Consider the following 26,965-nt stretch of genomic DNA (forward strand, 5'->3'; position numbering starts at 1 on the left):
TCTGTGGTTTTGTATACAGTGCAGGGGGCTCGGGGTGGGGAACTACGAACATGCTCATAAGAAATGTGCAGGCACGTAACACTGCAGTGCTACAAAAAGTAATCACCCCAATGGAAATTTTGCATCAGAAATAATTAAATTAGGAATTTTGACACTAATAAACAACCTTCTCGTTTGGAGACGAAATTCTCTCCCGGTAGAGGTTGGAGGGGTATCTCTGCTAAACTCTATCTTTTCTTCCTGGCCCTTTGTTCCGCCCATTCCACTTCTGTTATTCAGGGGCCTAGATGGCCACTGCTTTCTTTTGACTACTAGAGCATCTATAGTGCATTGGTAGTGTTAGGACTACCAAAGCACTGCAGCTGCGATGTGATTGGCCAGCACTGCAGAAACCGGTGGTGGTCGTCCTGACTCCCCAAAACTAATCACTAAACCAGCAGAAGGGGGCCCACAACTATATGCTTTATTCAACCTACTAGGCTTACTATATGGAGAAGAGAGGCCTTATGGGCCCCCCAAGGCTCCTGGGCCTGGGTGCAACCGCACCCCCTGCATCCTCTATAGTTACGCCCATGTCACCATTATAGAAAGAAGTCTAGGAGAGCTGATACCCATAAATAGAGGATAAAATTCACACATGTGGCTGATTCTTCACCTCGTCACAAAAAGCCTCATTTTTTACTTTGATTTCACATACGTGATGATAGTCCAGTTCTTAAAGCAAACCTGTCAGATGATTTATGCTGTCCTATCTGACAGCAGGATTGGTAGAGGAAGATACGCTGACCCCTATTGCACATACACTACTGTGTAAACGTTTTACACACATGTGGAAAAAATGCTGCAAAAAATGCTTTTCTTTTTTCAAAAATAGAAGATGTCTGGTTGACTCTCATTTTATTCTGCAGCAAGACAACGACCGCAAACACACAGCCAATGTCATTAACAACTATCTTCAGCGTCCAGGAGTCCTGGAAGTAATGATTTAGCGGCCCCCACAGAGCTCTGATTTCAACCTAACTGAGTCTGTCTGAAATTACATGAAAAGACAGAAGGATTTGAGCGAGCCTACATCCACAGAAGGTTTGTGGTTAGTTCTCCAAGACGTCTGGATGAACCTCCCTGCCAAATTCCTTCAAAAACTGTGCGCAAGTGTACCTAGAAAAATGTATGCCAATTTGAAGGCAAATGTGGTCACACCAAATATTAGTTAGATTTAGATTTAATTATTCAGCCACTTTGCATTTCTTTAATTGACAAAAAAAAACTAATAACACTTCTAATTTTGAAAGCATGCTTACTTTGCAGCATTTTCTCCACTCCTGCCTAAAACTTTTGCACAGTCCTGTGGGTATATGTGATTTCGAGCAGGATTTCTGAGTAAAAAGCAGCTTAAATTCTGACAGGACTCCTAGTAGAGACTGTGACAGTCCTGGTTCCCCCACCCACACACAGGGATAGACAGCCTTCTCTATACACACACTGATGCTGGGGAAGCTGTCAATCTCTGTGTGTGGGTAGGGTAATCAGGACTCTCACAGCCTCTAGGAGGCCGGTCTGGATTTACTCTCAGTTTTACTCCTGCTCCAAATCCCATAAACCTAGATATGACAGTGCTCTGCTTATCTCCCTCTATCATATCCTTCTCTCAGATAGGGAAATACAATTTTTGGGTATTTTTGCTATTGTTTTGCTAATGTATTCTTCTACAGTACCAACAACTGTGGAGTGAATGGGAGCTCACAACCTTCAAGTTCTGCTCTTTTCCTTTCCGTAAAACATCTAATTACCATATCCAGTTCACTATACAAGTCTTGCCAAATAAAATAGAAAGGATTTGCATGCAGAAGATAAGATTGTGATTAGTCCGGAAGTGCTTTGTTAGTATGATAATCCCATAAATTATAATCATTAACTCATATTTGATAAAAGTTTATAGGTTGACCTTTAAGAATAGTGCAGTAATAGTAAAAACTTACCAAAAAGCTGTCTGAATTTCTGGCTTGAGCTAGAATCGGATATGGGGCAACCCTATGTTCTCTGCCTTGTCCTAAAAATAATAAAAATGAATGCAAATCACATGCCACAATGGTACACGATAGCTGATATTATATATCCTCTGGGAAACTCATGGGAAGGCTTACTGAAGTTTTGGCAATTGCCATGAAGGTCACTGTTTAAAAGGTCTAAATGGCATCAGCTGATGTCCGCCAGTAATAAAGGATATACATGCACAGTATTGTGTAAAAGTTTTAGGCAGATGTGCAAAAATTACTGCAAAGTAAGAATTTTTCAGAAATAGACGGCATCTGATTAACTCCAAACTATTCTGCAGCAGGACAACGATCCTAAACATCCAGCCAATGTCATTAAGAACTATCTTATGAGTAAAGAAGAGACCTGGAAGTGATGATAGGCCCCACAGAGCCCTGATCTCACCATCATCCAGTCTGTCTGGATTACACGAAGAGACAAAAGGATTTAAATGAGTTTACATTCACAGATCTGTGGTCAGTTCTCCAAAATGTTTCAAACAACCTCCCTGCCAAATTCCTTCAAAAACTGTGTGCAAGTGTACATAGAAGAATTGATAATGTTTTGAAGGCAAAGGGCGGCCACACCAAATATTGATTTGATTTACATTTCTCTTTTGGTCATTCACTTTGCGTTTTGTTAATTGACCCAAAAACTATTCATTTCTGAAAGTATTCAAGTATTCTTACTTTGCAGCATTTTTGCATATTTGCCTAAAACTTTTGCACAGGACTCTTTCTACACATATAGTATGCTAGCAATCACAATGGCATGGTGGATTACAGAATGCTATTCCATTTGGACTCACAGGTACCATATTAGCCATAACAGTGTATGCATTCTGCCTTGTCACATCGTGATCTTACCGTGATCCATCCAAATGAAACATCATTGTGTATCTGCGGCCTTACCAACAACTCCAACCAAATACTGCTATTTCACTTTCATTAAACGTACATTTTTGGGGTCTATGTATAAATATTTTTAAAGCTCAGGAGGCCATAGAAAGAACATGCATGCCTGGGATATGGAGGATACCTGCTGTCAGGTCAACGTTCTCCATTTTACATTGCAGATGTGGATCAACATCTATAAGTTCGCATTTAAATAGTCCTTCAAATCTTCTGCTCTTAGGATCCTTTAGAGGTGAGAAAACATAAACTCTGCAAAGACATGAAAGGAAAGTTACCGGATGGTAGAAGCACAGTTAGTACTTTATGGCAATCATTACATAATATAGTAACGAGCAGTAAAATACTGCTGTAATACATATCAGTGTAGCATTGTGTAACCGTATCTGCGGGCGTCCAGAAATCTAGTTACATTATACGTTTTTTCCACTACAGTCTTGGAAATAAATTAGTAAACGAGCTGAGCAGAAGCAGACAATGAGCAAAACATTTTAGAAATGAGGATTTCCCATTTCCTTGTTGGTTTTAAACCACATCTGCCTTGCAGACTTGGCTCACACGCAAGCAACACCTACAGGAACATGATAGCCAACGCTTAGAAAACTGCTGAGTGAATGGATGATGACCGGGTGGTTAATGGCCGTATGCAAGGTGTCGCACAAGGAAGGATCTCTGCTGGGATTTATGCGTAACACTTCTTTAATGGCTGATGAAACGGGACCGCAACATCAAGGACAAGTCTCTGAAAACTTGGGTGGTCCCCCTATCCCGACATTAAGCCATCAATTTTAAGAGGCTAGATATGCCCTTTAATTGAAATAATCTATAGGAAGTTCAGTACAGATAAATATGGCTCCCGTGTAGGTCAAGTGTATATAACTGTAAATGGATTAGACTTCCTCCTACTGACCGGCAAGTTTGATCAGAAGGATCACTTTTGGGGTGATGGAGATTAGAATACGCATATCCCATTACAGGCCTCTCACCTGCTGCACACTGATGAGGGGCAAACACCCCAAAACAGCTGTCTGTGTATGGTTTACTGGCTAGGTTTCCTATTCCCAATCATTGCTTTACAGACTTGGTAAAGAGTCGTACATTGATTAGAAGGAATGCAGCCATCCAATAGGTGGCGCTGCAGAGGTATTGTTCCATTTTGCCTACTTGCATAGTTACCTCTTTAAACACTTAACTCTAAAGCGCATGCATGTATGTCCTGCAGATGTGAGGTTTTTATGGAACAGCATTGGAAGCCGATCCTGCTCCATAAATGGCAGGCGTTGGCTTTCTTTGACATCTGACACCCAACCGCAACAGCAACGATCAGTATTCACACTGATCACAGCTATTAAGCTTTTACATGTCGCTGTTAATTCTTATAATGGCATTTAAATGCCCTGATAGGAGTTTAAGGTTCTGAATGCCCCCCCCCCACCCCCCCACGATACGAATGCAAGATGCCGTTGGGTTGTCATGGCAGCCCAGATCCTTCTGAATGCCCCGAGGGATGCCATGAAAGATTGTCTATCAAGATGTGCCTGTGGAATATCTTGATAAACTGCTTATCAAAACAAAGTATAATGTAATACTCTAATATGGTATTGCATTAGGCTGTATGAGGGAGCAAATGATTGCAAGTTCAAGGAACTTTAAGGAACTAAAAAAAGAAGTGAAAAAGTGGAAGCTGTAAAAAATAAAGGATATTAAAAGTAAAAAAAAACTTTCCCATACTTTCCCAAATAAAAGCAAAAAAAGAACAAAAACATAGTTGGTATCACTGCATTCATTAAAGTCAAATCTTTCAAAATAATGCATTAGTTATGCAAATTCTGTTAGGAAAAATAAATACACGATGTTAGACTTACACTTTTTTGTTCAACCTGTCTCCAAGAAAAAATTAATAACAAGCAATCAAAAAGTTGTTTGAACTCTAAAAATGGTACAAGTAGAAACCAAGGCTTATCCCACTCATCCTAACACAGCACCGCCTACAGAAAGATAAAAAAAAGTTATGGCCATCAGAAGATGCCAACAGAAATTTTTTCTCTAAAGATATTTTATTTTTTAAAAGTAGTACAGCCAAAAAAAATATTAACATTTTATATAGAAACAAAACTCCAGCCCTTGCCAGTATCACCCGCGCATGTGAACTGGCATCTTGAGCGCAAAGATTACATTATTATGCGCCTATCAACTGGATTATTGCCATCTTCAAACCTTGTTAATGCGCAAATACGCTCATCTGTTGAAGCCCTTAAAGGGGTTTACCAGGGAAATACTATTGATGAGTTATTATCAGGATAGGTCATCAATAGTTGGTCAGCCAGGGTGTACTGCTCGGAATGCCAACCGATCAGCAGAGCGGGCGCATACTGTTAGTGCCACAATAACACTGAGGTCGGAGTGGAAGCCTCCGCGCCGACCTCTGTGCAGTGGCTGGCACTTGTAACTGCAGGCACGGTTCCGATTGATTTCACCATGCGAAGGTTGGCGCTGAGGCTTCCTCTCCGACCTCTGTGTTATTATGGTCTCCCCCCTCAATCATCCGCCATGACTGGAAAACCTCTGCACAACGAGGTTTCAGAGCCAGCGCCTCTCCCTGGGACTGAACATACTGCAAAGATGGTGTCTCCTGCAACTTTATCCAGCAGTGCACAGCCAACTCCTGAGGACTTCAATGAAGTTCAGCAAAGCTTCACCTCTGACTCATGATCTTTAGAATTAGGACATTCCAATACACACAAAAGAAGACCCCAACAAGAGAACAATATACCTGCATCACAGCAGATTAACAACAACACAGGGAGGGTGGCTTTATTAGATAGACAAACATTAAACGTAAACGGACATTAACATTTGTGATACCACACTTTCCGACTCCAATACATCTTCTCCGGCGACTCCCTCCACGCAATTGCCGCTAACAACCATTGAATGTAGACTCTTTGGGGGAGAGAGTGGACCACATGAAACGGAAAATGGGAGAATACTGTACAGCCCACAACTCATTAGCATATGCGCACAAGTCACTAGAGGAAGAGGTTGATACCTTAAAATTAAAGACATCTGACATCAAAGATAGAAATAAAAGAAGTAACATAAGTTTCAGAGGCATCCCTTATCCGTAACATCCGCGGATCTTTCTTCATATCTGCAAAGCATGATCCAGATTTTTCTTCCCAACTGTTCTCCTCAAGAGTTATTGATCGTGCTCACAGACTCCTAAAACTAAGCACCTCCCAGATCCGATCCCACGTGATGTAATACCACAAATCCACTATTTCACCACCAAAGAACAACTTATGCAAGAATCCAGGATGCTGTCCATCCTCCCTGAACCCTATCAAAAAAACACAATGTTCGCCAACCCCTCATAAGCTACAATCGCAGCTAGATAAAAACTCTCACCTATTACTCACACCCTAAGGAAGCATGCAATTCCATACAAATGGGGTTCCCCATAAAAGTGATTATTATCAAGAATGGATCAACTTAAAGCTTTGGTTCCCTTGAAAAAGGTTCAGAACTCCTACAGAAATGGGGACTTTCACAATCATCTCCAATCTAGCAAATTGGAGCTAAATCGCACTCAAAGCAACCAAAGACGGATGAGGATACGTGCAGCTTAATCTGTTCTCCTATAATGCACCCCTACAAAAGGCAGTCTCATACACTGCTCAATTTTCTTTTACCTTTTAAAGTTTTTACAATTATGTTTTACTTACCCCTGGGACAAAAAGTTAAAATAACATACCATATTCTCCAGCGTATAAGACGAACCCCAACTGTCGACTTATACGCCGGGAACATGCTGTAGAAGAAAAAAAATCAATACTCACCTCCTGCGGCACTGCTGCAGGCTGTTGCTCCCTCCTCAACGCCAACAGAGCATTGCTTTCTGGAGGCGGGGCTTAAATGCCCCACCTCCAGAAAGCTAATGCTCTGATTGGCTAACTCAGCGCGGTGTCAGCCAATGAAGTCCTGCGCTGCATTAACCAATCACAGCCATTCAATAAATGCCCCGCCTCCAGATAGCAATGCTCAGCGTAGAGGGGGGAGCGACAGCCTGCTGCAGCGCCACGGGAGGTGTTTTGATTTTTTTTCTCTACAGCGTATTCCGGCTGTATAAGATGACCCCCGACTTTGGACAAGATTTTCCTGGGTAAAAAAAAGTCATTTTATATGCCGGAAAATACGGAATACCAAACTTTATGGGATGTTGGGAAGAAAAAAAATTCTCCCTCTCCTGTGCAGGAAACACACTTTAAAAATGCCTCAAACCCCACACTATCCACACATATTCTTTTCCAACGCAGAGAAAATAAATGTATGAGTATTCATCGCCATCAGGGACTGAATTACCTTTTTTCTCTAACATGATTGATGACAAAGATAGATAGGATGTCTTAATTTGCACTAGAAACAACTCTATCGACACTATTGTCAACATTTACGCTCTCAACATGTCCCAGATAACTTTTCTCAAAACATTGTTGAAAAAACTCAAAAACAACATCTCAGGAAAATTAACCATATGCAATGACTACAATATCATCCATGAAGCCACTTTAGATTCAACATGAAGGACCAAAAACCACCCCCACAATTATGAACATGGCAAGCTAGGGAAAACTTATATGAAATATGGAGATGCCTACATGCCTCGGAAAAAAAACTTCACCTTTCACTCGGAGTGACACACGAATAGACATATTTATCACCACTAATTGGGTCATTCCAAATATAAGTCATTGTGAGATCGGACAAATCACATGGTCAGATGAAGCACCTATCACCCTCACAATTCAAACCCCTGAATACCCTAACAGTACAGATATATGAAGAAACAATACATTTACCATGTCTTTGAGACAAACCCAGAAAATAGTAACTAGTCAACACAGAGAATTCTTTTCAATCAACAGCATACAACCACTTTTCCATTTGGAATCCAGATAAAGCATTCATAAGAGGCATACTCATTCAACAGGCCACAAATTACTCTTTTAGATTAACAAAACAGAGTTAACACAGTCACTCCTAAAATAAGCACACAATTCCCTCCACAGCCACCTGTGCTTAGAATTCAAGAAACATGCAAAAAAAACTAAAAATGAACTACAATAACCCCATACAACAAAGCAAGCAAGTAAATGGCAAATCGAGTAAAACTAGCAAGAACTAAAATTAAATTTCCTACCTTACGGGCTCCCACCCACTGGCGTTTTTTTCTCCACTGCGATGCGATTCTAAAGTTAAAGTCTCGCATCGCAGTGTGAGAAAAACGCAGGCAGATATCCCAGAATCGCTAGAATATCGCTGCGACATCACCAGTCTTTTCAATGGGGCCAGCGGCAGCAGCGCTAGTCCCATTGAAAAGATATGGAGAATGCCGCGGACTTCTGCCACAGCTGTGGCAGAAGTCAGCGGCATGCTATCCCATTGCTTTAACTGGGATCGGCACTGCTGCCGATCCCATTGAAAGCAGTGGTTTATGACAAGCCCTGCAGAATGATTATCGGAGAAGGGCTTGAAATATAAGCCCGTCCCCGAAAATCATAAAAAAGTGGTTAAAAAAATAATTAAAAAGTTACTCACCTCTCCTGCTGTCAGCCACGTCCTCCGGCGCTCAGCCAATGGCAGATAGCTCTTAGCTATTCATTCATGAATAGCTAAGATATTGCTATTCATGAATGAATAGCTAAGAGCTATCTGCCATTGGCTGAGCGCTCAGCCAATAGCTAAGCAGTAACTGCTATTGGCTGAGCCCTCAGCCAATCTGCACAGCCCTTTCAGAAGGCGGGGATTTTTAAATCCCCGTCTGCTGAAAGAGCTCAGTAGCAGTGCAGGGGAGCCAGCCGGAGGACGCAGCTGACAGCAGGAGAGGTGAGTAACTTTTTAATTATTTTTTTAACCACTTTTTTATGATTTTTGGGGAAGGGCTTATATTTCAAGCCCTTCTCCAATAATCATTCTGCAGGGCTTGTCAGAAACCACTGCTTTCAATGGGATCGGCAGCAGTGCCGATCCCATTGAAAGCAATGGGATAGCATGCCGCTGACTTCTGCCACAGCTGTGACAGCTGTCACAGCTGTGGCAGAAGTCCACAGCATTCTCCATATCTTTTCAATGGGGCTAGCGCTGCTGCCGCTGGCCCCATTGAAAAGACTGTCACAGCGATATTGCTGCGATTTCTCGCACTGCTCTGCGAGAGTTTTCACTTACTCTCGCAGCGCAGTGGAGAAAAAAACGCTAGTGGGTGGGAGCCCTAACTCCCAAAGCTACGGAGTTAACCCACAAACCATTGCAGATGAATTTAGACATTTCCACTACAATCTATATAATTTGAAATCTGACTTCTCCACCCCACATCTTCAACAATCTTTTCTCAAAGGGTAAACCGCCCCATCTCTGAGCTAGAAATAGCATTTTTTTTCAAATCATTAAAACTGTGGAAAGCCCCGGGCCCAGACGAATTCTCTAATGAATACATAGCAAATTTCCAGTTCATATCACTCCCACATATCTGCGATGTATTGTCTTCAGTCTAGCAATGACTAAAGGAGCATTACCAGAGGAAAATGTAAAATTCATTCCAATAGCCCTTTCTAAACCCGGCAAAGACCCCAATACGCCAACAATTTTCCACTAATCTCTCTCCTAAACACAGACTTGAAACTTTAGGCAGATATTATAGCTAATAGGCTATTTCCATTTATGCCTAGCCTGATCAAAAATTACAAGGTGGGCTTTACAAAAGGCCGACAGGCATCTGATGGTACTAGATGACTGACAGACTTGGTGGATGCTGTTGCCATAGGTCGATCACCTTTTCTGATATTATCCCTGGATGCTGAGAAGACGTTCAACAGAGTACATTGGGGATATATGTTTCAAACACTGCAGAAATGTGGCTTCGAGAGTCCAATATTTTATGCCATTACAGGTCTTTACCTTCCCTCACCTTCAGTAGTGTTCAATGGGTTCCCCTCCAAATTATTCATCTCAAACAGCACACGATAAGGCTGCCCTTTATCACCCTTAATCTTCTCAATGGTGATGAAACCATTGGTGGAAACCATTAGGAATAATTGTCAGAGAATAATACAACAACAATTCTCAGGCAAGGAGGAAGTGCCTCAGCCCAGCTTAAATAGGAAAGTAATGCCTATTAACCCCACAGCTGGGCTGAGAGCCATAGAACTGGTTAGCTCTTTCAGTAATGGAAGAAAACAGACATATAGACATATTAGAGCCTTGTGTGGTGCAGAGTGTAAGCTCTCACTCATGACCTGAAGGTTGCAAGTTCAATCCCTGAATGGTTCAGCTAGCTGGCTCAAAGTCAACTCAGCCTGGGGGGCAGAGCCTGACCGCTGAGGAGAATGGCCGTGTGAGAGTTTAGCTCCCGCGGCAAGACTCCGTTACAGGACCTCCAGCAGCAACCAACAGCACAGGAATGAGGAGAGTCGGGAGGGAGAGAGGACCGGAGCCTTCAGGGACGCTGCGGGTGAGCAGAGGGCAGTTGGACGTGCAGCGATACCTAAAAGAGAAGAGTTCCCGCTCACCGCTGTTCTTAGCAAAGATGGCGCCGGCCGAGCTATCGGCCGCAACTCACAGTAAGGAGGGGGAGGAGGGGGCTGCCTCGGACAGCGAGGATGGTGAAGCTGTATCCAGAGGCTTCATGAAAGACCTTATTATGAAAGCCCTGAGCCCCATCATGTCAGAGCTGGGGGAAATCAAGAAAGACATCAAGCACCTGGGTAGACGAGTGGAGGACCTAGAGACTTCTTCTTCCACCATTATTACACATGCCACGGAGGTAGAACGCACCCTACGAAAACACCATAATCACATTAACAAAGCCCTCTTGATGCAGGAGGACCTAGAGAATAGAAACAGGCGCTCTAATGTACGCATAATGTACGCATGGGCTGCGGACTGCCTCCACAAGGTAACCAAAGAGATCTTCTCACTCCTCCTTGGTGCAGAGAGAGCAGCCCCCATCATGATTGAAAGGGTCCACAGAGCCCTTAGACCCCCCCCCCCCCCCTGCGAATACGGAACCCCCACGGGATGTCATCTGCAAAGTCCTCTCATTTCAGGACGCTTTCGCAATCCTAAGGGCAGCCAGAAACTACAGAGACTTGAAATATGCAGAGGCTCCTATTCAGATTTTTCAGGACCTAGCCCCGTCTACCCTGGCCAAGCGCCGCCTTCTCCGCCCACTACTAGACGTGTTGAGAGAAAGGGGGATTAAATACGCCTGGTTGTTCCCCTTCGGTCTAGACATATCCCACAAAGGCTGAAGACTGAACATCCGTGACCCAGAGGACCTCCAAGCTTGTTGGCAGTTTCTCGAGATAGAGCCGCTAGACCTACCATGCTGGCTTCCTTTACCAGAGATGCCAAAATTCACAGATCTACCTCCTACAACCGTCTGGAGCCTGGCACCCCCGGCTAAATCACCTAAGAGTAAGAAGAAAAAGAGTCAAGATCCCACCCCTGCAGGAGACTGAGGACTCGATCCTGCCCGGCTGCTGTTCGGGCGAAAATTTTCTCCTGCCTGACCTCGGTTCGCTAGGCTGAGACCGCTGTTCCGTAGTTGGACTGAACGTGCTCACGTCCACCAAGGGACCTTGTCGAACTCTGGGACCACCCCACGCTACCTCTCACCTCTTTGGGATTGATCGTTACACCGTGGGTGGGACCCCGGCGGTCTCCGGAGAGTGCCAGCCTATAGTTGTGCTGCAGTTTTCACCCCCCCTCTCTCTCCTGCCCTCTCCCCCTCTCTCTCTCTCTTGCTCCCCCCCTCCCCTCTCCTCCCCTCTCACCTCCCGTTCTAATGCAAGTCTGTCTGCATAGTTGGTTTCAAGAGGCTCATTTTAAATGGTCCCCAGGAGTCGTCCAGGGCAGGTTTTGTGCATCGCGGTCTCCATCTGGTCAGCCGAGACCCCAGTATCCACTTTCGAGGTGGACTCCGCTCTGCACACCACCCCCACTGACCGTCCTAGGACGAATTGGTCTTTTCCTATTTAATATTGTGTTTTTCACTACAGTGTTACTTTCCTTCTGTGTCTTACACCTCCCTTCAGTGTTTGTTCCTAACTTCCCCCTACAGCCGTCCCCCCCCCCCTATTGATAATCTGCCTGGCGTCTAACTGTGTATTTTGATTCCTTTTTCAACAACAGCGCGCCTTCTGGACTCACGATGCCTCCTCCGCTACCTGCTTCCGTCTCTCCTCGTTTAACGTGAGAGGGCTCAACTCACCCTTTAAAAGACACAACGTAGCGCAACTCCTAAGAAAGTACGGCACCAAGATCGCCTTCCTACAAGAGACCCACTACAAGGAGGGTAAGTGCCTCTCTTTGCCGGGTAGACAGTTCCCACAGGGCTTCCACAACCCCCACCCGACATCTGCCTCAAAAGGAGTCTCCATTTTGTTCCATATGTCCACCACATTTAAGTGCGAGGCACAACACACTGACGGAGAGGGCAGGGCCATTTTCCTGAGAGGACGCCTAAACAATTTCCAGATTACCCTGGCCAATCTTTACACCCCAAATTCTAATCAAGTGGCGTGGCTGGTGGGGCAGTTGGAGTCTCTCAGAGAATTCGCGGTAGGCCCTATCATTTTAGGTGGGGACCTGAATCTGACATTAAACCCCCTGCTTGACTCGTCAGTCGGGCGCTCCCAAATATCATACCCTAAGTTGAGACGCCTACAGAGATGCCTCTCGGAGTTGGGCTTGATTGATGCCTGGCGTCAATGCTCACCCTCCACTAAAGACTTCACCTACTTCTCGCACGTCCATGCCTCGTTCCAGAGGTTGGACTACTTTCTCTTAGCCTCATCCCTTCTCCCAATGTTAATAGATTCCTCTATTGCCACCACCACTGTATCCGACCACGCACCGCTGCACGTTGACCTCAGACCCCTAAGCAATTCCCCCCGGGAGTGGAGATGGAGGCTGAATACCTCCCTCCTTGACTCAGAGGATGATAAATCTGAGATCTCCAAGCAATTAAAAGAATTCTTCGAGCTTAACGGGGGCGGCGACCAATCGGTCCCAGTGGTATGGGAAACGCATAAAGCGTTTATCAGAGGCGTATTGATAGCCCTCGGAGCTAGGAAAAAGAAAAAGAAACAAAAAGAAATAGACGACCTCCTGAAGCGTATAGCTAAGTTAGAATATACCACTAAACTCTCTGCTAGTAAAGAAAACCTCTCCAAACTCTCAGACACCAGAAAAGAATTAAATCTCTGTTTAGAAACAAGATTCAACAAAAGGTGTCTATACCTTAAACATATAGCATTTGCTCAAGGCAACAGAGGTAGCAAATATATGGCCGCCATGATCAAGAAAGCCCGCACTAAGAACCAAATCGACTTAATAAAAACACACTTAGGCACCCTAGCCACTTCATCCCCAGACATCGCAGCTGAATTTTAACATTTCTACTCCCAGCTCTACAACCTACGCCCGCAACAGGATTAAAACGAGACAGACGAACCTGATAAACAAATAAAGGACTTCCTAAAAAAGCTTTCCCTCCCCAATCTAGACCCAGAAATAGCTAACCAACTTCTGGCCCCTGTTACGGAAACGGAAGTTGACGAAGTCCTGAACTCCTCCCCTCCGGGCAAAAGCCCTGGCCCGGACGGCCTTCCCCTCATTTATTATAAATCCTTCCGCACCACGCTAGTACCGCGTCTTACAGATATGTTCAATGCTCTCCTAGCTGGTGGCGCCCTTCCGAGACAAACTCAGGAGGCCCACATCACGTTAATTCTGAAAGAGAACAAGGATTCAGAGATGTGCGGCAGCTACCGTCCCATCTCTCTAATTAACTTGGATGCCAAATTATGGGCCAAACTCCTTGCTAAGCGCATGGAAGCCCACATTCCTAACCTGGTGGAGAGGGAGCAGGCCGGGTTTGTGAAGGGGAGGGAAGGGAGGGACAATTGCATCCGCGTCCTCCACGCAATGCACTATGCCAACATAAATAGAATCCCACTCGCCTTAGTAAGCACCGATGCCAAAAAGGCATTCGATAGAGTCGACTGGCAATACATGAAATCGGTCCTACTCCACTTCAACTTTCCCCCCTCCTTTGTCGCAGCCATCTTTTCCCTGTATGCCGAACCTTTTGCCAGACTGAAAATAAACAACACCCTCTCCCCCCCTTTTCAAATAATAAATGGCACACGCCAAGGCTGCCCTTTATCCCTGACCCTGTTCATCCTAGCCTTGGAACCCTTACTCCAGTCCGTCAGGATGGACCAGGAGATACGGGGACTTACAGTAGGAGACCAGTCTTTGTCTGCAGCTGCCTTTGCAGACGATATTATCTTCCTAATCACAAATCCGGAAACGGGCCTCCCCAGACTCATCACATGCCTGGAGCAGTTCGGGAGTCTCTCAAACTTTAAAATAAATTTTAATAAATCAACGGTTCTCAACGTCTCGAACCCAGGGGCTCGTTGCGCGAACCTGATGTCTGGCTCCCCGTTCTCCTGGTCTAATACTGCAATAGATTTCCTGGGAGTAAGGTTGACAAGGAGGATAGAAGATCTTTTCGCGGCCAACTTCCCCCCTCTAATTTCTAAAATCAAAACCCTTCTGCACAACTATGATCTCCCCTATATCTCCTGGTTTGGGAGGAGAAATATAATAAAATCCTACATATTCCCAAATATTTTATACCAAATCCGGTCCCTCCCGATCCACCTACCAGCACACTTTTTTAATACCCTCCGCAAGATGTTCATCAAGTATATTTGGAGACAAAAGGGCTCCAGGCTGCTGTACAGCCTCTTGATAAAGAGAAGAGAGGAGGGAGGAATGGGACTGCCGAACATCTCTGACTTTTATGTTGCATCCCATATTAGCTACTGGCTGAGATTGACTATGCCAGCAGGAGACCCTTTCCTGTTCCGGATGATCACGGCCATGTATGGACCCTCATTGCTGGAGACCTTGTGGTTCCCCAAAAAAGCTGTTTATAGAAACAGGAACTACAATATGCTCCTGAGGGGCCCCAGTGAGGCTTGGGACTCCCGAGCCGAAGTGCTAGCGCCACCCCCCTCTCCGGTCTCCCCATTATGCTCTCTCCCCACCTTGTTGGGCCTTCCGCCGGACCCTTGTTCGGCCAGGCTTTGGCAAAAACTTAGCAACAAGTCCCTAGGAGAGCTTCAGTCCCTGATCCACCTGAACCCCGGGGAGATAGTAGGGTCTCTACTGCCCGACCAGCCTCTGCCTTTTCTTCAACGAGCCCAAATTGAGGGGGCAATCAAAGACTTCAAGAAAATTTTCACATCTACAAGACCCCTCACAGCCTTTGAGAGGGCGGTAGGGGCAAACAGTGCGTCTGCTGGAAGAATCGCATGCCTTCGCAAGTTTTGCTTCCCGCCTTCCTCATGCTGTAAGCCCGCGTTCATCTCCTCATGGGAGAAGGAGCTAAATATTACTTTGTCCTCCTCGGATACGCAATTAATCCTAAAGTTTGCATACGGACTTTCCTCGTGTATCATTAATCAAGAAGCCCACTATAAGCTGTTAGTCCGTTGGTATAGGACTCCGCAGTGGTTGGCCGACCATAAGCTCGCGTCCACCAGCAAATGCTGGAGATGCAAGAATGGCACGGGCTTTTACCTCCACATCTGGTGGTCCTGTCCTCTCCTGTCGACCTTCTGGCAAAAGATAGCTGACTCGCTAAAAAGAATTTTACCCAACTTTACATTGACTCCGGAGGTGATGTTCTTGTGGAGGCCCTCTGGGCACTTTAACCCCCTGAGGCACAGATTATTGGCACACGCGATTGACGGGGCCAAGGCACTTATCCCCCCCCCCCCCCTGTGGTTGCAGAAATCTCCCCCCCTCTTTTCTCAGTGGAGGGATAGAATGGACCGGACCTACAACTTGGAGGAACATTCCAGCTGGTCAAACGGTTCTCATGAGAAATTCCTCGAAACTTGGGGCCCGTGGCGCAGAATACGCTCGGAGCTTCCTCACTAGCACCTCGCGTGGGGGGAGACGGAGGCAAGAAGTCTTGGTTTAGGTATCTTGTGAGAAGCTCTCATCAAAGAGTGGGAATGCCAGCACAGATCACAGTTAAATTCCCCCCCCCCCCCCTATACTTCTTCCCTGACCCCCCCCTGCCTCCCCCCCACCCCCCTTTCTGGTGTAAGTCTTTGTCTGTCCATACGTTTGTCGAGACTTGGTCTAATATAGGCACAAAGGTCGGATCAGGCCCACTGCTGTTTGCCGCAAACCCTGCCGCTTGTTCTGCCAGGGACCTTACATTTCTGACCTGTCGGTTTACACTTTGTTATGTACCCGTTGATAAAACTCAATAAAACTTTGGATTTAAAAAAAAAAGTCAACTCAGCCCTCCATCCTTCTGAGGTCAGTAAGACAGCAGTAGTAGACCTAACACCCTGTTTTACAATATAATCAGAAAATACCAATTCCCCTTTCGGCAAGGAACCACTTAATTCCCAATACCTCCACCTGCTCAGGAATGACATCGGTCAAAGAGTTCTATCATAACAAGCAGCTTCTATTATTTTCCTTGCTACGAGAACAATTTGAAATTCCATCTTCAGAATTTTACACTTTTCTTCAAATCAGGAAATTTCTCTGCTCACACCCAATAACACATGTCCATAATCCTATGCTATTGAAGAATCAATTATCAATATCTCGCAAATTTAAAATAACTCCATAAAAATACAAAACGCATCTACACATTCCTTTCTGACAATCTTCACTTCGAAAAATCTAAACAACTCTTGAAATGGGAGACAGACTTATCGCGCCAAATTCCTATTAGGGATTGACAAATCACGCTGAAATGGGCTATTAAATCCACAGTTTTTGCTTCAAATCACGAACAACACTTCAAATTATTAACAAGATGGTACTATACACCTAAGGCTCCCTGACCACGGCCGTGATGGAATATCGCTCACGATATTCCACTGCGGGGGAGTAGGGGGGAGAGCTGTCAGGTCTCTGCGGTGAGCCTATCTGACAGACAGAGAATCATTACAAATCGCGGCAGGCCGCGATTTGAATCCAGCGAGCGGTGAATCGCTATGACTCTCCGCTCATGGACAGCGGCGCTGCGCTTTCCACAGCAACGCTATGGAAAGCGTGCACTGCGTTACCCGCGGCCGGATTATCGCCGTGGATAACGCAATTAACTATCGCCTCTGGACAGGCAGCCTAACAAAATCTCACACATCTATATTAACTCCTCACCACCATGCTGGAGGAAATGCGATCAAAGAGAGACGCTTTTGCACATCTTCTGGAGCTTTCCAACTTGTGGAAATCCGTGTTCAACCTTGTGAACTCGCTATTTCCCTCACATAATAAAAAATAGCCCAGACCTAGCCCTTCTTCTTTAGGGAATCGACAACTTCCCATTGGAATTTAGAACCATCTTATGCTATATCTTCTCTCCATCGCTGGAAAAGCATCAAAATATCTTCCATATTATAGCTATAGTATCAAATAATTGTCTGTAAGGAAAAATGCTAGCAGTCCAAACGGGAGATATAAAGCTTTTATCCGTAATTGGAGTTTATGGCTCACACAACTCCCTGCACCTATATAGTGCTAAGATCCCTAGCCCCCCCCCCCCCCCCCAACTATTATATATTAAACCTTACAGCCCAATTCTGTATCCAGGGGTATACGTAGGTTAATGGTCTCAGTTACCATTCTATACTCTTGTTGATAACACAACAAACGCCATAGCATCTGGTGCAGACTATTCTCACAAGACTTCTTTCCGATCCATGACACTTCTATGTCTATTATTGTACTTGTTACATATCTTAATTATCAGTATGCTGCATGTAACAAGCTTTTACATAACTGTTAGGCCTTGTGCCCACGGCCGTGACGGGCTCCGCAAGCGGAATTCCGCAGCAGAGCCCATCACAGCCCCCTCCCCCAGAGACCCCATACTTACCTCCGGATCTGCCGCCGGACATCCTCGCATGACGCTTTGGTGCGCATGCGCAATAGAGCGCATGACGCGCCAGCAGCGCCATGTGATGGGCGGACGCGTCATGTGACACGCCCACAGCAGATGGAGGTAGGTGAGGAAGCGGTTTCACTCTATCTTTAGCTGTGCTACAGTGGAAGATAGCGTGATGGACGGTTTCCATTGACTGCAATGGAAGCCGTCCGCGCGTATGCCCGTGGTAAATAGAACATGACGCGGCTGAGTACGTGTGATTTCACGGTGTGGAATTCTGCGGTGGAATTCCGCACTGTGAGCACTGCTCTATTAGGGTCAATAGAACTTAATAGCTGCAGGCCAACGCCGTGGAAATCCGCCAGTGGGAATTAGCCCTTATCCTGGATTTAAAAAAATGACAATGAAAATAAAAAGTACAATTGCAAAGTATAACTCATTCCATAAAAAGCAAGTCCTCAGACATCTACATTGATGGAAAAATGATAGAAGTGTGGACGATACACCAAAAATTTTTTTAAAAGCAGCATCCTTAGAGCAAAAACACATGGGTGTATGTGCAACTACAGAGCTACGGCCGCTATGGAGCATAGTTGCGCATGAACCTTTTTTTTTATTCGGCCATTCAAACTCCGCGTCATAGCGTGTGAGTTTGAAAAAAAACTGTGGAAATATAGGTCCTGCACGTAGTATTAACGGGCAAGAATACCGCTAATGAATGGTTTTGCTTCGTCCCATTATGCGCTCGTGATTTTCACGGCCACATAACGGGATTAAAACCCACCCATCTGAAGGGGCCCTTAAGGGGTTAAGCCCATTTGTGAAAGAGGAGCAGCCTGTAACATTCAATTGTATTCATTGTATATTCCCATCAAAAATAGCAAGATGTATGTCGGAGCCTCTGGCGCAGATGTGAACAGAGCCTAAGTATTCTTACATAATGCTTAATAAATCAAAAGACATAGAAAAATGTTGCAACTTACAATGCCAACGTGTGATATTTCCCTTTTCACACTTTTTGTGAAAAAAAATGTAGTATGCTTTATAAATGAACAAAAAATTTAGTTTTTTTTACACCAAATGATTGTTACAATGAGTGAATGACATCATCGTTAGAGCTTCGGCAGATAAGCACATGTGCAGATACACTCGCTGCTATGGAGCGTATTTGTGCATGAACCAATCAAAAGGCTTTTTTTTTACTGTTCAAACTTCTCGCTATTGTGTGTGCAAAAAAAAAATAAAAATCAGAAACATAAGGCAGGACCTATCTTTCCTTGCATGTATAAGGCCCCTGTAACACGGGCAACACCGATATCGTGTTTCGTGTGATATCGCTGCGTTTTCTCACACATCGATGGCTGCGATTGGTTGGTCGAGCGCTGCAGTGATTGGCTGAGTCGCGGCACTCGAGAACCAATCACAGCCAGCACTTCCTTGAGGCGGGGATTTTGAGCCTCCAAACCAGACAGCGCTGAAAACTACAAGCAAGTCTGCCGGAGCTGCACAGGAAAAGCGCAGCGGATCTGACAGCGCCTGTTAGATGATGTTTTTTTTTTTATGCAGATAGGCCGTATTTTAGGACTTTAACAGTAGGACTTCCTACTGTAAACGTTGCATCGCACCACGTTTTCATGCAATGCGATCAAATATAAAAGGAAGGCTCCATAGGGAAACATGGGCTTCAAAACCTCGCAAATTGTGACAATATTCAGCATGCCGCAATTTTTTTTTTCTCGCAATGTAGCAGCCTACAAAACATTGCTAATGTGAAAGAACCCATTGGAAAGCATGGGCTTCACATACATGCGATTTGTAGTGCTGTCGCACTTTTGCCGCCCATGTGAAAGCGGCCTAAAAACTATATGCAAGAATAGATAGAGCCAAGCCTATTTTTCTTGCGCATAGGAATATCGCACGAGTATCAGACTTGGGAAAATGAAACAATTGAAAACAATGGCTTTGCTTTGTCACGTTTTTCGGGCTGATTTTCATGCCCGCAAAGCCTTCGCAAACACATTTGTCTGTTGAAGCCCCTAGCTCATGCAGCCTGGCTACATAGGTAGATACATCATTGGCTCGTTCAAACTAGAAATCATTCAGTCGTTCACATTCGCTGTATAAGTGAACGAGCCGACGATGATTTGCCCGCCTGCATAAAATGAACGACAAATAAAAAGTTAAGATTATCATTCAGTCGTTGGCTGCGTTGAGACTGCTCAATTATTGTTCGCTTTCGGTCGCTTGAACGATTTTTTGACTGAAACGTTCCATCTAAAAGGGCCTTAAGCCCTTAAGGACCAAGCACCGTATATTTACGATGCTTGGTCCTGGGCTTTAATCCTGGCCGATAGCAAAAATACAGGACAGGAAGTTAACGTTTTTGCTCCTGCTTGATTGCGGGAGCAGGTTGGGTCTTTGGCTGCCAGGCACAGCCGAAGACACAAAGGAGAAGGTACAAACAGTTTTTAACTGCTTCTGCCTTCTCCTTTCCAGGCTAAATAGCGCTCAATCAATGCTGTGTACTAAAGAGAGAAAGTGGAAGTATTACTTCTGCTATTCCATCTGACGATCATGTGACTGCCAGGTGCCCCCTGTCACAGTAGAGCTGCAGGTCCCTAGCAGACACTGATCAGCTATGTTAGTGACTGATGTCAGCACTGGGGGATGTTTTCCCCTGTAACTGGCCCAGCTATAGTGGAAAAGTATAAAATTAAAAAAGGAAAAGACCATGTGAATGGTTCCCAGAGGTGCTATATGATGTCACAGGGGTCATTATTGGTAAAAAAAAAATAGTTATAACAATAAGTACAAAAAACCTTACAGAATAAATGTTAAAAAATATATATATAAAAAAAAATGACCCACCGCCAACCAAAACTATTACAGTATGAACCCTGTAATCCGAAACTGTACAAATTCTATATCAAATTGTGCAAAATAAAATGGGGAACCAGTTCCCATACTTTATTTTAACGTAAATATACTAATAAAAAAACATTTATAAATCTAAAAAAATTATTTTTCAGCTTTTTACACCTAATAAAACTTTTTTTAAAAGGTATTAAAAATAGCCCTTTATGTCACAGGGGAAAAAATGCAGCAAAAATAATTTTGGTGTCTGAAGAAAAAAAAAATAGGGCACAGCCTAAAAAGTGTCTGGTCCTTCAGGACCAAAACAGCCTGGTCCTTAGGAGGTTAAGGCAGCATTGTGTTTGCATATTTTACTTGATTTGGTGCTAAGAGGCTCAAATGTGTTAATTGCCTCCCACATTCAAACCTTCAAGAAAAGAGAAAATCCACAGAAACCACAGGATGTTCAGTGAAAAGTGTCTTCGTACATTGGTAAGCATAAAGTATGCTGTTGCAGCTCAATTAGCCTTTATGAAGCACGGCACCAGGACACATCCCTTTAATTAAAACAACGCAACCCGCTTTACTGAGGTTTGTTCTCTTCTGTAAATGTGTGTCAATTGCCTGATGTGCAACTTCTCACTGAGGGTTTAGTAATATGTACTTTATAGTCACTATATGTTATAAGTACATGGTATGGCCTAATTAATTTAATGTTAATTGCACACAATGTCCATGAAACAAGTCACAGGAGGAGGGGGAGCGCACTTGCCAACACCAGTCTCAGAAGAACTGACAAGAGCTATGTGGTAGATCCCTCTCCGCAGTGATGTGAGGCTGTCACATCCAGGGGTTTTCACATGTTTTCAATGGCGCCGGCCCCATTGAAATAATGGGAGAACATCGCAATTTACTGCCGCAGCTATGGCAGCCACGGCGGCAATGAAGGATCCTCTTCAGGGATGCGAGGCTGTTTTCATGTGAAAACGCCTCACATCCAGAAGTTTTCAGAAGGTTTGTGAGGGCAATATTCGGCCGTGAATCATGTTCCGATATCGTCCTCGCCAAGAGGAGTTACAAAGGATGTATCTGTCGCTTTTAGAATTTCTTACGTAATGTTAAAAATACACAGCCCCTTCCCATGGAACGAGACATGTACATTTGTTTAATGTTAAATAAAGGTATATTTTGGTAAAAATGTGCCACGTCTGCCATTGTCGCGCCATCCTGAACCTGTGTCACAACACCACTTGCAAAATATATACAGTCCCCAATGTCCTCTAGTCCAAAAGAGAATTTCCCTGATCCAGGGGTGATGTTCTTCAGCCCAACAACATATTCTACTATTGGTAACAACCAACTGGCTACCTTCTATTAAAGGGGTTGTCCCGAGGCAGCAAGTGGGTCTATACACTTCTGTATGGCCATAATAATGCACTTTGTAATATACATTGTGCATTAATTATGAGCCATACAGAAGTTATAAAAAGTTTTATACTTACCTGCTCCGTTGCTGGCGTCCTCGTTCCCATGGAGCCCGACTAATTTTCGGCCTCCGATGGCCAAATTAGCCGCGCTTGCGCAGTCCGGGTCTTCTGTAATCTTCTATGGAGCCGCTCGTGCCAGAGAGCGGCTCCGTGTAGCTCCGCCCCGTCACGTGCCGATTCCAGCCAATCAGGAGGCTGGAATCGGCAGTGGACCGCACAGAAGAGCTGCGGTCCACGGAGCAAGAGGTTCCCGGCGGCCATCTTCACAGGTAAGTATAGAAGTCACCGGAGCGCAGGGATTAAGGTAAGCGCTCCGGTAAGCTGTCTGTACGTCCCTGCATCGGGGTTGTCTCGCGCCGAACGGGGGGGGGGGTTGAAAAAAAAAAAAACCCGTTTCGGCGCGGGACAACCCCTTTAATGGGCCCCATTACATCTCTTACTATGCAGGTTGCAGAGTAGCTCATCGCTGCATTGCACACCACTTTCAGTCTCTTGTTCCACTTGTTCCGTGATGACATCTGGTTATTTTTAGTGACATCTATGACATCTGACACTTTTTGTAAGTGAGGACTGTTACGTTCGTGTGGGCAAATGAGCATCGGGCCCACACGAACATTACCAAGAGATAGGGAACACCAGATGAAACAACCACAGATCAACACCTCTCCTTATCTTTTACTAGGGTAAGTGAAACTGACCTGCCTGAGCGGGGACATCGCCCCAATAAAGGGCGGCCCAGCGGTCTTCGGATCTCAGCCCTTGCTGCTCCTAGGAACCCATGCAGCCAGGCTAGGATGCATACAAATGCCACCACTGACTGAGACAACTGGACAGAGTAAACTGACACACAGAGCCATAATCACACCATACAGCAGCCAATACATAAACACTAGTAACAGATGAAAATGCTATAAATGTCAGGTATTAGTTGACACTTTGATCAAAATATGGAAGCTAGCGGGACACATCATGATTCCTGGCTATATAGCTAGTGCCTACACTAACCAGGAGTCCAACGACACAACCAAACAAAGCCACAAGACACAAACCTTTCTTGCAGCCACCACACATAGAACCTGCTCACACCACACTCAGAGAGAGAAATGAGAACAGAGAAAGCTGACCACACCCACACCTGGGAAGACAGCTTTATGTGTACTGACCTAGAGTGATTGGCTGACTGGAGACACACACACGCCCAGCCAGCCCAATCCCCCATACATAAGCAGGAAAGCTCCAGGGAACCTGTAGTACAACGGATCTCAGGAGACAGATGTGACAAGGACACTGCTCTTATGGAGCATGTGAGGTTGGGGCCTACAACCATATTGATAGTGAATCCATATTGATAGTGATGATATAGAGGGCCCAGGTAAACTCTACCCATCACACCAAACAGATTCTTTACATTCCTTCCTTTGGGCAGTGGCACACTAGTTGAATCACGTCAACATGATAAAGGGTGTTGGGCTTACTCCACAGTGCTCAGACGATTATAGCGGCAACGCTGCTTAGATTTCACAGGGAATGAGTCTCTTGTTGAGGAGTGGAACTCCACCACCTTACATATTCTTGTGGTAATAGAAATCAGCTGTTCATGCACTGGCTTCCTGGTGATCTTGTGAAAAACTTGTCTTTATGCACAACAGCAAATCAAAGAAGGCAGAGCTTGAACCAATGATGAGGTAGGAGATATGTCTCCAATAAGCGTAGACTTCCTGTAGGCACTGTAGCTACCTGTACCTATTGTGTAGTCACATATCACAGCTCCGTCCTAATGGAACTAAGTTAAAATCATCCGACATTTATAAAAATAGGCATCAGGTAAGCAGGACTTATAGGTACTTATTTAGAATTTCCATTGGCTTGTTTATAAGGACCACTAGCAGATGCCGAAATTTAGAGAGGACCTTTCATATCCTCCAACAACTGCAGCTCTTTCTACCAATTATGGCCACCACTCCATTTTTGTAACTGTTTCGTTGCTGCTCTCCAGGGTTGCCAATCTGAATTTTTATTTTTCCTGGACAATTTGTTCAAAATCACAGGCACCCAACTTTTTATGGACAAATAGAAAAACCATAATAAATGATAAAGATTAGAGAAGAAGAGTGAGCACCCAAATGCTCAGGTCCGCGTTATTCGAGTCGAGCTTTTTGTAAAATTCGAGAGCTCTACTCGAGTAACGAACCCCATTGACTACAATAGAAGACTCAAGCATTTTTGTATGTGGAACGCAGGGTCCTGAGTTTTTGTTTTTTCTCCCCTTGGTTCCTCTCTCTCTCTCTCTCTCTCTCTCTCTCCCTTCTCCTTCCTCTTCCTGCCAGACCAAAAATTTTCAAATGACGTGCGCTGCGTCGCAGCGGGGAGGGGCCAAAACAGGCACGTCACAGCGGGGAGGAGCCAAAAGCTGGGGCGGGGTCGAACACGATTTGATGCTCATTCGAGTAACGAGCACCATCGAGTACGCTAATACTCAAACGAGCATCAAGCTCGCCAGAGTACGTTCGCTCAACTGTAATAAAGATGTTGAGTAATACATGTGCAAAGCTCATTATACTAATGAGACCTCATTACCAACATTTCCTGTGGGCTGTAAAATAATGATAAATATAATCACAATGATCTGCTTAAGTGCCAACAGCCTCAGAAAATCCATGGAAACAACACTTTTTTCATGGACAGTGATAAAATAGTTTCATTTTTGTAGAATATCCAGGAATTTATATGTGGTTGACAACTCTACCAGCCTTCCCCATTCCGGGCAATCGATGCGGTTACTTTCAGCACCCAATGAAGATAAGGTCATGTATTGTTGAGGTTCAGTCACTGGCATGAGTTCCCAAGAAGGATTAAACCTCACACTAAGAACTCATGCCAGCGATCCTACTTTGCAGTACAAAAATTTTAAAAATGCAGAATGGCGGCTATAAAGGAATAGAAAGTGCTTCAGTTGTTAGAGGACCTCAACAGTTACTGTGACAGGTTTCAGACAATCCTTTGTGGCTGTGCATTTCTTCAGTGTATAGATGCACTAAAGGTACCTTTACACAGGGAGATTATAACACAAATTATCGCTGGAAACAGAGATTGCCACTAACTAAAAACAGCAGAACTAAAAACCAAGCAACAATTGGCCCATGTAAACAGGAGTCACTCAATTCTTTAACGACTGCCTGTTTACTGTGAATGGAGGCAGGCAGACTGGAACGATCTCCAGCAGCTCCACCTCCATTCACTAAACGACTATCGGCCTCCATTCACTAAACGACCATTGCTCCTGCGTAAAGTGGTAGCTGGTGGGACGGCTGTCAGGTGCTTATGCACAAACAGTCTTCCCGTGTAAAGGTAGCTTTACTTTAGGAACCAGTAATTAAGTAAGCTTTGACCTTCTATCTTGACGTTCTTGGTACTCGCAGGACTGTGGTTTTTCATTGCATAGACACTTCAGACAGAGTTACAGGCTGGCAACTTTGAATCATCAGGATGTGAAAGACACAAACCACAACTTCCATTTATGATTACACACTGTGAGACTGAGGTACATATTACATGCTTGTCTTTAACCTTTTTCCCTGTTAGGAGTTTCAGAACATTTTTCAAAGTTGCAGCTGTGACATTTTTTCCATTTATGACATGTACATAAACTTTTTGAATTCTAAAATTAAAATATCATACTATACCTTAATATCCACATACTTTCTAAAAGTAATTGCCCATTAGGGTGGCCTCACACTATTTGTATTTGCAACATTGCATTCCCTATGGTGCATGCACATGTCCGTGCTTTACAGGCGTGTGCCTGCAAAGATAGGACATGCGTGCACCATTGGGAATGCTGCCAGCAGCTCCATTGAAAACAATGCTCTTCCGGCACCCCTGCATTCTTTTTTAGGGAAGGGCTTTATATATAAGCCCTTCTCTGAAAAAGAAACATTTGAGTGTAAAAAAATAAATAAAAAAATACTTACCCCTCCGCCGCTTCCATCACCCCCGCGCGGATGAAGAACACATCTGCTGCATGCAGCAGATGTTTCCTTCATCCCCGCTAGTTAAAAGACTTTCCTGCTGCTACATCTTCCACATCTGTGGCAGATGCAGCAGAGGAATTCTTCAAATTCTCTACCGCAGCTGTCACACATGTCAGCTGCGGTAGAGGATTCTGCTAGCAATTGATTTCAAGTAAAAGTGCTGAAAAAGCAAAAAAAAAAGACATAGTTACCTCCCTTTGGCTGCTGGGCTCAGCTTGCGTCTTCTCCTGGCTGTCCCCGACTCTCTAGTGCTGATCTTTCAGCAGGCAGGGATTTAAAATCCCTGCCTGCTGAAAGAGCTGTTTGTGATTGGCTGATGTGCTCAGACAATCACAGGCAACTCTCGCCGAATGAATGCAGTCATTATCAAAATTCATCAAAGCACTGCGCAGAAAGAGTTTTTTTTATTCCATAACGAGTAAATGGCAAATAAATCAACATTCATAGTATCAAGAATCAAAATCTAATGGACCCTATGTGGATTTTGATTCTTGATACTATGATCCATTGCTTTGCACTACTTTATACTGCCAAGTATCTATTTATTCCTTGAACAACATTCACTTTGAATTTTGTTAATTGACCAACAAGCTATTAACACTACTATTTTCGATAGCATGCCTAAAACTTTTGCACAGGGCTGTGCATAGCAAAAAT

General features: G+C 44.5%; 1 protein-coding gene across 1 annotated transcript in view; it reads right to left on the bottom strand.

Annotated features, from left to right (window-relative positions):
* ITGAE (integrin subunit alpha E) overlaps positions 1-26,965 on the bottom strand; it is a 108,554-nt gene that overhangs the window by 61,451 nt on the left and 20,138 nt on the right. The window contains exons 3-4 of the mRNA XM_066599509.1: positions 3,073-3,197; positions 1,980-2,050 (exon numbers count right to left, since the gene is read on the bottom strand). Of these exons, the coding sequence (XP_066455606.1) occupies positions 1,980-2,050; positions 3,073-3,197 (196 nt within the window). The remainder of the gene's footprint in view (positions 1-1,979; positions 2,051-3,072; positions 3,198-26,965) is intronic.

This window comes from Eleutherodactylus coqui, chromosome 4, assembly GCF_035609145.1.
Source record: "Eleutherodactylus coqui strain aEleCoq1 chromosome 4, aEleCoq1.hap1, whole genome shotgun sequence".
In the NCBI taxonomy this organism is placed as follows: Eukaryota; Metazoa; Chordata; class Amphibia; order Anura; family Eleutherodactylidae; genus Eleutherodactylus; species Eleutherodactylus coqui.